Genomic DNA, 9,869 nt, shown 5'->3' on the forward strand with positions numbered 1-9,869 from the left:
TATTAGAATATTTTATTGCTTTATGAAATGTTGCATGAATTTGATTTTAACAACCTTCATATTGTTAGGAGTTCACAGAAATGTCTTTGCTTGAGGTCAACACTTGGTTGGTTGGTATACAGCTTGACATGACCGTGATTGTCTGCACATAACTTACATAATAAACATAAGATAAACTCTTTGGCATCCTGCTCTCAGCACTATTATATCTAAAATAATACATCTGTATAAAATATATATATATATAATTAACCTTTTTGTTAGTTCAAAGCTCACAGTAAACAAAAACCAAAAACGGTGTAGTTTGCAGCTTTTATCCCCATGACGTTCAGACCAGCAGATACGCCATATCAGGAAATAACACACCCACACGCGCACGCACGCACACACACACACACACACACACACACACAAACAAACATACCTTGAGAAGGAGAATATAATCACAAAAGAAGATGAAATCAACGCCATGCCACATCACCCTACTAAATAATAATAAAAAAACTAAAACTAAAACAAAAAACATTGTCTTTTCTCTATATTTCGTATCACTACACATACTTTTGAGCCTCAGTAGAACCCGCTACTGAAGCTTTGGAAATATGGACAGCGAGACTATAGAAATCAACAGCGTTTCATGTTTTATGAGTTTAAGAGCAAAGGCGAAGTTTTCCCAACCAGATAAATTCCATGAGAATAAATTAACTCAGATTAACTCAACATTTTTTCAGGGGGAGGGGAATGCAGGTTGGGAGTTCACAAAGATAACCTTGTCCTGAAGATCGATCTAGAGGGGCTTGAGGCTTTAGCTAATATTTGGGGAATGTGGAAACCGGATTAGATAAATAGAAGCCCCTTGATTCTGTGAACAGGAAAAAGAGGGACAGGGGGATAGTATAAATGAGAAGCAATTATATAAATACTTTGGCATACACTCTCTGAGAACATGTTGCGCCATTACAATCCACAATACTGTCTGAGTACCGCAAAAGATTCACATTTGGTCCCCCAGACGGGGCAGCCTGCCAGCAGCTGCCCAGCTCCATGAGACAGACGAGACAGAGCACAGCTCTGTCTCTTTAAATGTGAGATCAGTCTTTTTTTTCTCTTCGTCTTCTGTTTTTTTAAACACACATTCTGCTGTCCTTCTGCAACATTCCTGCCACGTGTAACCTCTGTGTTATTTCCAACCTCTACATCAATGACATCGACTTTCGCTCTCCACAGCCGTCAAGACTCTTCGTTACTCTTTGTTCTTTTCTTTTGTGTCCAGAAGCAAACAGTCTTGTCTTCGTTTTAAATGAAGATTTCGACTGCCTCAGATTCCAGGTCATCTAAGCCTCTGAAGGGGTTCAATGGCAACTTCGGTGGTGCTGCCTTGTCTGGAAAAAAAGGAGGAAAAAGAGAATGAATAATTGTATGAATGTTTAATGAGTAAACATTGGAAAATTGCCCCAGATACAGCAATCCTGCCAATGGCTAAAGGTCAAAAGAGATTTTCCATACTGGAACAAACCACTCCAGTTAAGAGCGCTCAGTCAATAGGTCATCATTTCCTAACCGTGTACATTCCACAAGGCCCCGCATTATGAACTATGACCTGGACAGTTGGCGTCTCATTGGCTGGTTAAGCCATGGTATGGTTAATCAATGAGCGCCAGGAACCATCCATACTTAATGTGACGGCGTCAGGGTTCAAATCACATTTTACATGCATGCAGATGTGTTAGTGTGCTTGTGTAATGCTGTGTACAAATGTGTCCATGCATGTGTGACTTCGAGTATGTGCAGTATGCGTAGAAAGTTCGTAGAATTCATGTTCCGCATTGCCGGGTGGCTGGCTGATCTCGGCACACGCTCGCATACACGCCTGCAAGACGACTCACCGGCACCGCTGTTGAGTTTGGTTGTGGTTGTGGCCTTCACATCCTCTTCATGATGGCCGAGGGCCCCGGGTTCGGACTGGACAGAGAAACGATGCAGTGGAAACTGCGTCTGGTCGTCTGACAGGCTTTTACCTGCAGAAAAGAAAACACCAATACTGTCAGGAATGCTTAAAATTACATTTGTTTTTTCAACTTTCTTACCAAGTACAAAACCTGTAATGACTCTTCATACTGCTCAGTGCTTAACCAATTAAACCCCATATACTTAGTTTACCGGGGTGCCCCAGGGTTTGATACTTGGTCCCCTCCTTTTTTCACTCTAAACCAATTGTCCTTGCTGAAAATAGCCGATCTACAAACTCTCAGCTAGTCACATAGTGTAGATCTGCTATTTTCATCAAATGCTCAGAGAATAGGGACAGTAGGGTTCATGTGGTTAAAAAAACACAGTTTTATAGTCTGTAAAAAAACAACAATGATCCTTACCTCTACTTTTGGCGGTGCAATTGGCAGTGCTGATGGAGGGAGTGGAGATGGCGGCTCGAAGCCCCACGTCCTTCTTCGTGAGGGTGACACGGCCGTCCTTCCTCCCCTGGTCCTGGTGCAGCCGCTGGTGAAGGATCTTGATCACAGCATCCTTCTCCAGGATCTGGGCATAGAGAGCACGAATCCTGATGACAAAAAAAAACAACAGCAGAGCCGTTAAAACACTATAGGATCCAATGAATTGACTTCTTTTGTTAACGAAACCCGAATGAGGTTTGTGTGCAAGAGATTGCATGCATTGTAAGTGACTTTAATCAGTTTATAGTAACATTAATTATTGAGCGAATGATAAATTATTAAGTAAATCTATCTGGTGTCTGTTGTCATAGTCAAACAATTGTGTCTGTTAACCCGTACCTGTTTTCCATCTCCTGGTTCCTGTAGTCAGCGACTGGCAGGTCTTCATTGAAGCTGTTGTTGGAGGAGTGACAGGGAGAGTGGTTGATGATGGTGGTGTCTCTGTGAAGGGAAAGAGATACTGTTAGGATCAGGACTGCAAAATTCAAAAGAAAGACAAAGTGTTAACCTACGAAACACCTAGCGACAAGCGAGTGTTCTCCAGCCTATTGCCTACAAATGGCAGCTAACACATTGACTGCATATTAACACACCAGATACACATGTAGAACAAGATACCAGTGCATGTTTAACGTTATGATCTACGCCAGGCTCACCTCTGGGCCGCAGCGGTGGCAGCAACCTCCATGGCAAACTGCCTCATGGTGCTCTCCTCCAGGTACTTCTGCTCCCAACGCACCATGTCGGCCTCCAGGGCCAGGATGCGCTCCTCGCGCTCACGTAGTCGCTCGTGCAGAGAGCTCACCGTCACCCCTGGTGGCTGAGACTGTCTCTGCGGGGGAGGAGGGACAAGACGGGTGGTTAGGTGATGTTAATACGCTGAAGTGCAGGATGTGTCTTCGAATAGGAGGACAGGTAACTTCTGTGGTACCTGCTGGGCTCTCAGGCTCCTCAGCTCCTGCTCTAGACGCGTTCGAAGCCGCATCTCCAGGCTCTCCCTCTTCTCGCAGGTGGACTGCAGCTGGGCCAGGGCGCTCTGGAGCCGCTCCACCTTCTCCACATATGCCCTCTTCCTCCTCAGCTCCTCCTCCAGCTGACGGCCGCGGCCCCGAGACGCCTCCAGGGCCTCCTCCAACTGCTCCGCCCTCAAGCCCTGCTCGTCTGCTGTAGCCCGGAGCCGCTGCAGCTCCCGTTCCACACGCTCCCGCTCAAGGTTCTGCTCCTCATCTAAGGTGAAAGCAAAAGGAGGCCATATGGTTAGCGTATGTCTAACAGTAACAGATGATGGTAAATGATCATGATTTCTGTAATGGTGATCTCAATCTCAAGATTGTGTGTTATGAGTTAAGCAGTGCCCTGAAGAGAACTGCATGCCACTAAGAAACCGCCGGTCGAAAGTCACTTGAATCCCCTTCCCACAAAGTAAAAATATCAGTCCGCCATTTCTCCCGACGGAGCCCAACCGCCCGCTAATAAGTCCCAGGATTCCAACATCGTGGCTGATGTTCTTCATTTACCCAAGCACTCATGGAATGCCGAGAGGAGGAGGTTGGAGGAAGTGGGGGTGGGCGCCCTATCCCTTTGACCCACATAGGGCAAGAACATTCCTCACTCGGACCACAGAAACACCTCCGCTCTGCTCTTATCCAGGTTCTTAAATAGACAATATAAATCAAGCTAAACAGGGGTTTGGGGGGGGGGGTCTTATAGCGTTGTTTGTGATTTATTTCTCCTCTAGTTTCCCCATTTCCTTCCCTCCAAGCAAGCTGGACTGTATTCCCCATTATTAAGCCCACTTACCAAATAAGCAGAGGTTATGCAAGTGAAATTCCTGCATGCAGGATGTGCTTAGCTACTAAAGGGCCCCATGGTAGGCTTTCAATCCAATCAAGAATGTTGATCGCAACTGGGGTGGGAGGGGGGGGTGTCACAGAGCCTGGGAGAGGAATCTAGTCAGACAGGATGACATACTTACTCTGCTCAAGTAGTTTGGCCATGATGTGCTGGTTGTGGTCGGCAACCTCCACCTCTTTTGCGACATGCGTCCTGGCATTTTCAAGGTTTTCTGTGGAGCAAAGTGTGTCCCAGGTTAGTATTCACAGTACAGTAGTAGTCACAGTACTGTGACCATGTATCTGTGTCACCACACACTACAAAACAGGACTTCCATTTGTCTGTAGGGGTTGTGGGAAATGTAGTCTGTACCTCTCAGGTCTCTGTTGAAGTCTTGCAACCTCCTGATCTCAGCCACCAGTCTTTTTCTTAGGGTTTGCTCCAGGTTTTCTCTCTTACTGCTGCCTTGCATCAGGGTCTCATAGGCCTCTGAAATACGCTGGATTTCCTGCTCCAACTATAGGTGACAAGAGGAGTGCAAGAGAGCAGGGGGAAAGAGAGGAGAGATTCTTAGGTAAGCCACTTTGACATACCAGAGGGCAGAGGGGATATTGGTACAGTACATAAAAATACATATGGGCACGAAGAATTGTATGTATACGGTATAAACAGGACACATTCTGTGTGTGTGTGTGTACAGTATATAATTCTGAGCAGGAATTCTAACCAGCACCACTCCCTGTGTGACTGATTTATATCTACATTCCTGAGGGCCAACAGCCCTGGTTCCAGGTGTGAGTGCACAAACGCGCAAATACACAACACACATACACACACTATGATGAAACACACAAAGGCACTCACACAGAGGTCTGGGCAAGCTGCCAGTGCGGGAAAGGTGTGCATGCCTGTGCCTGGGCTGTGGACACACCATTACAGCAGTCACACAGGCATGTTTACTCAGGGCCGCGGCCCGACAGGGAAAACTTTCCAACCCTGGCAATTATCATTCTTTAAGGCTGAGACAAGGCAATGGCTTAATGACGTAACTTCAGCGGAAAGCAGTTGATTCTTTTTTTTAAAATACATATAATGGCTAGAGTGAGTCGAGTCGACGTCTCACGGCCTGGTTCCATCCTGTTAAAGGTGGAAAGACATGCTTTGGCCTGTTGACTACGGAACTGACTATTAAACTCAGCACGTACGTTCACTACAGGACGATGCGTTATGCAAACGTTATGCTTGAAACAAATGACAGCTACTGTCAAGAAAATAAAGGAGTGAAGTACAAAAGGATCCTTTCATTTTTTATCAAAGCACGAAAGCAGTCGGCCGCCTGCCATGGATACTCTCTCTCTCTCTCTAGCCTCTTCTACGTGGGTCAGCTGTGCTGAGGAGGTCAACCACCCTGACATGTCCTGGATTAGACTGAAAATCTATAGCCTCAGTGGAACTAAAGGGCACACACACCCAGCCCTCCTCTGGGTCAACTACAACAATGAGGGAAGTGTGGACACAGTAGCTGCCTGATGGCCTCTGTTTGTGATTCTGTGGTATGGATGATAGCAGCTGCCGCTCTCATCTGTCCAGTGCAGATGAGGGCGTGTGCTGGATGTGCGAGGGACAACTGCTCACTAGGATAGTGTTTCCTAGACAGGTGCTAATGTCTAGCAAGGCATACGCCGCTTCAGTTTTCATCTGACTTCGGGACATGTAAGCCAATTTTACTTCCCTGGCACAAGTTTGTGCTGCCTGTGGTCTTGTTCATCTAACTGACAATCTTGGATATTTCCACTGTAGTTCAGCAAAAAAACAAGCAAGCACCCCCCTCTCTCTCTGTTGGCCCTGTTAGGAGTATTCAAGTAATACATTTATTGCACCCTCAAGTGCACAATGTTTGCAAGAGCAACTGCATTAATGACGTTTTCTTTACCTTTTGGATGCGGCCCGTCTTCTCCCTGTGCGCTTCTAGCTCTTGCCTCAGCTTTTCATTCTCCATCATCAGCAGTTCCACTTGGTTGGGCTCCTCCAGGCCAGCAGGGGGCAGGCCGGTGAACATGTTGTAGCAGAATGTTTCAGCTGTCTGGCCAGGCTGCGCATACCTGGGGTTAGAGATAATTGATTTTATTTTAATAACTTGGCTATAATGTCTTAATTAAGTATGCACATTTCATCATGACATCAGCTGGTCGGTGAACATAAAGATGTCTGACATCTTGGCACCTTGCCTAAATTGGTCACAGCCACGGGGCTGTCTCAGCTGGCTACAGGGGTGTGAGAAACAACTATACTTATGCGAGGCATCGAAATACGAATCACTTAAACACCTGTCCTTCCATTCTCTTCTACCAGCAAACAGACAAGCAGACTCCAGGCTGCTAAGAATGTGACAACCTATATGGGGAACATAGCTTTGGTGAAAGCATCCAAAGTATCGCAAGCACCTGGAACTAACCTTGTAGTAGTATGCAAGGCATTGCGAACGCTATGTGCATCAACTACCACCTGTGGAGCAGGACATGTTCCCCGCTTAAGTGTTTCAAAAGAGACATGACACACTGCTACAGAGATTCACTGTATTTTTGTTTACGCATGCAAGACGCAATGACAGTCCTGGGAGCTGATTACGAGAACGGCCATTTAAAAACTGAAATACAGGGCATGACGTAAAATGTCTGTGATCATAATGATGGCTATGAAAATGGAAAACAGTGCCAGTGTAAACATAAATACACACACACACACACACACACACACACACACACACACACACACACACACACACACACACACACACACACACACACACACACACACACACACACACACACACACACACACACACACACACACACACACACACACACACACACAGGTTGAACAACAACAACCCCTGTGTACCTGTGCTGCTGGGCCTGCAGAGGCTGTGGCTCCTGAGCCAGGTGGTGGGGGATAAATCCTTGGCCCTGGATGGGGGCTGAGTACTCTGGTGGTGGACTGCGCTTGTCCAGACCGGGCCCTGTGCTCTGGGGGCCATGTGGGGTGTAGTAAGCCAGCTCAGGGTAGCTGTGAGAATTGCTCTTGATGGCTCCTGCCACCTTTCCCCCTACATCACTCCTCTCTAGGGACATCTGCACAAGGAGGCGTTCACTGAGCGACCGAGCATGGCCGCGCTTCACCTCCATCAGGTTAGCCTCTTCGTGGAAGTCCCCCTCGTGCAGGAGTGTCTCCTCGTGGAGCTGTTTGAGAGGGCCTGCGGCGTCCTGCACAGCAGGGCCCCAGTGAGAAGCCAGGTACTGGGAGTGAGCCTTGGCCTGTTCATAAGTGGGCAGCTCCTCTCCGTGCAGCTGATAGAGCTGGTAGCTGTTCTCTGAGTGCTGGTAGTCTCCCTGGTGCTCCTGGCCCTGGGGCTCCTGCCTGGCAGACAGCTGGGGGAACTGAGGGTCTTCCTGCGTGAGGCTTTCAAGTGAGGAGCGGGGGCTCCTGGATGCATCGCCTCCACTACCGGGTCCACTGTTGCTTCCGCTGCCTCCGCGCAAGGCCTGCTGCTGGATGGCTAACAAGGTGCGGTTGTCTGTGGAGTTTCCATAGCGAAGCTGCTCTTGGATAAGCCGGTGCAGGACCGTGCCAGACGGTTCCTCAGTGGACGCCATGTAGGATTATGGACGTTGTTATGCTCTCCGGTGATCAGTTAGGTTGTAGATCCGTTCTACTGTATTCAAGAATCAGCCCTAAACATGGAAGAGAGCAGAATGAATCAACACATTCATAATAATAACAAGAATGTCAGTGAAGGACTAGACAATAGATAATGTCAGTACTAAACATTTATGACATACAATAACTAATACAATATATATATATATATATATATATATATATATATATATATATATATATATATATATATATACATTACTATTACTCAGCGCTCATCTAATGTGTACATGTACTGTATATGGAGCAGGCATGTGTCTCAAGGTTGACACATACACTTAAATATGATATGAAGTCATCTTTTTACCATTTTCTTTTTAGACCATATTGTGAACAGCATACACATAATATAATACATATAGGCTTACAGTTACTGCCTTTCCAACAAGGACACCCTGTATACAAAACAAAAACAAACAAACCACCTAACACAACAACAAAACAAAAAAAACATATGTGGAGAGGTTTCATTTCCTCATCTTAGTGGAGAAATGTTTTGCTTAGTCTAGTAAGTCACTAACATAGTAGACTGTAAAGTTACTAAAACATCATTGGTGGTGTGTGCAATCCAACCCAACTGAGAACAGCGACACGTGTGGACAGATTTCCTACTACATGCGAAAATGCGTGCGGCAAAATTCCATTCTCACGGGGGAGCAAAACCACACGTAAGCCACATTTAGCCTCTAATAAAACTATACGTTTTCTCTTCGCGAAGTTATCCGGTTCCTAAAGCTTCCGTAAATAAGTTTTGATACGATAACGCAAGTCCAAATGGTTCTGAATAGCTCAAAACAGCAACAATGTGTGTGTGTAATACACTTGATTGATTGATTGATGTACTTTATTTAGTAAGACATGAGAACAACAGTACATGGAAGTACAAATTCACAATACAAGGTCTACTAAACTGGAAGACTCATAAAAGCACAGAGCTTGTTTCAAATGAGTTCCCCATGCACACAAATCATGATGACATATAAGAGACAGACAGATATACACAACTACTATAGAATGTCATACAATCAGTTTACAGGTTACTGGTATGAAGAGTGAGAAATATGTACAAAAGGAGAAGGAGAGAGGGGGGGGGGGTAGGGGGGTAGGTCAGGTTAGGACTTAGACAGGGGCCATTTTCCAATTGCAGCCTCCTGAAGGTGTATCTTTAGGGCTGTTTTGAAAGAGAGTAGGGTTTTACACTCCTTTACTCCTTTTGGTAGGGCGTTCCACATTTTCTATTGTGTTACTCGGTTTCTATTGTGGTAAAAAGTGGGGAAAAAAGCTCTCTCTTACCAGCTCAGGCTCTCTCTCTCTCTCTCTCCCCCCGGCGAAAAAAAAGTATTAAACTTGGGAAGTTAATTTCGAAGTATATTCCACTATTTCCCACAAAGTTTCTCGGTTCAGAAGTTTCTCATCCCCCCTCGTTGCTCTGTATTCCAACGGGCGGTCGTGGGTCTCGTGTGCTTCGCTGTAGCTGAACTGAGCTCTGAAATGGTTGTCGAGAGGCGACGATAATAAGTAACCGAGGAGGGACTGAGGTCGGAATGACAGGAATGCAGAGCGCGAGGTCCCTCGGGGATCAGGAGCGTAAAACCACACGGTTCCAACGGGAGGGAGGAGGAGGAGGAGGGAGCTGAGCTGAAACACTGCAGTTCTCTTTATTGCCGTGGGGAGTTTAGCGTGAAGTTTAGGACAGTTACTCCCATAGGCAGTGTGGTGTAAAGTAACTAATTACATTTACTCAAGTGCAGTTCTTATAAGTACAGTTTTTAGGTATTTTGTTTTTACTTTAGTGGAGTATTTCCAATATTCACTTTTTACTTTACTTACTCCGCACTGTCTGCATCTCAAAGGCAAATATTGTACTTT

At 45.9% G+C, this 9,869-nt stretch overlaps 1 protein-coding gene across 2 annotated transcripts; it reads right to left on the reverse strand.

Moving 5' to 3' along the window:
* LOC311046124 (angiomotin-like 2a) lies at nt 1–9,530 on the reverse strand. 2 transcript variants are annotated; one of them, XM_084058268.1, is made up of 11 exons: nt 9,294–9,530; nt 7,185–8,014; nt 6,217–6,385; nt 4,656–4,800; nt 4,426–4,515; nt 3,382–3,677; nt 3,107–3,282; nt 2,790–2,891; nt 2,373–2,557; nt 1,887–2,018; nt 1–1,382 (listed from the first exon to the last, which is right to left on the reverse strand). In XM_084058268.1, exons 2-11 carry the CDS (start codon nt 7,934–7,936, stop codon nt 1,297–1,299), a joined length of 2,133 nt encoding a protein of 710 aa, XP_083914394.1. In that variant the 5' UTR covers nt 7,937–8,014; nt 9,294–9,530; the 3' UTR covers nt 1–1,296. The 2 variants fall into 2 exon arrangements, with proteins under 2 accessions (XP_083914394.1, XP_083914395.1); XM_084058269.1 differs by having other exon boundaries at nt 1,893–2,018; nt 9,294–9,529.
* Nucleotides 9,531–9,869: the final 339 nt, after the last annotated feature.

The sequence above is a fragment of the Gymnoscopelus microlampas genome (genome assembly GCF_963454915.1).
Source record: "Gymnoscopelus microlampas genome assembly, chromosome: 5".
Classification (NCBI taxonomy): Eukaryota; Metazoa; Chordata; class Actinopteri; order Myctophiformes; family Myctophidae; genus Gymnoscopelus; species Gymnoscopelus microlampas.

Excerpts from the sequence above, each read along its gene's own strand:
- LOC311046124 (XM_084058268.1), bottom strand. The coding sequence starts at position 7,936 with ATGGCGTCCACTGAGGAACCGTCTGGCACGGTCCTGCACCGGCTTATC. Across the intron at positions 4,516-4,655 it reads CTTCAACAGAGACCTGAGAG|AAAACCTTGAAAATGCCAGG; the intron begins GTACAGACTACA and ends TTTGCTCCACAG. Across the intron at positions 2,892-3,106 it reads GCCACCGCTGCGGCCCAGAG|AGACACCACCATCATCAACC; the intron begins GTGAGCCTGGCG and ends TTCCCTTCACAG.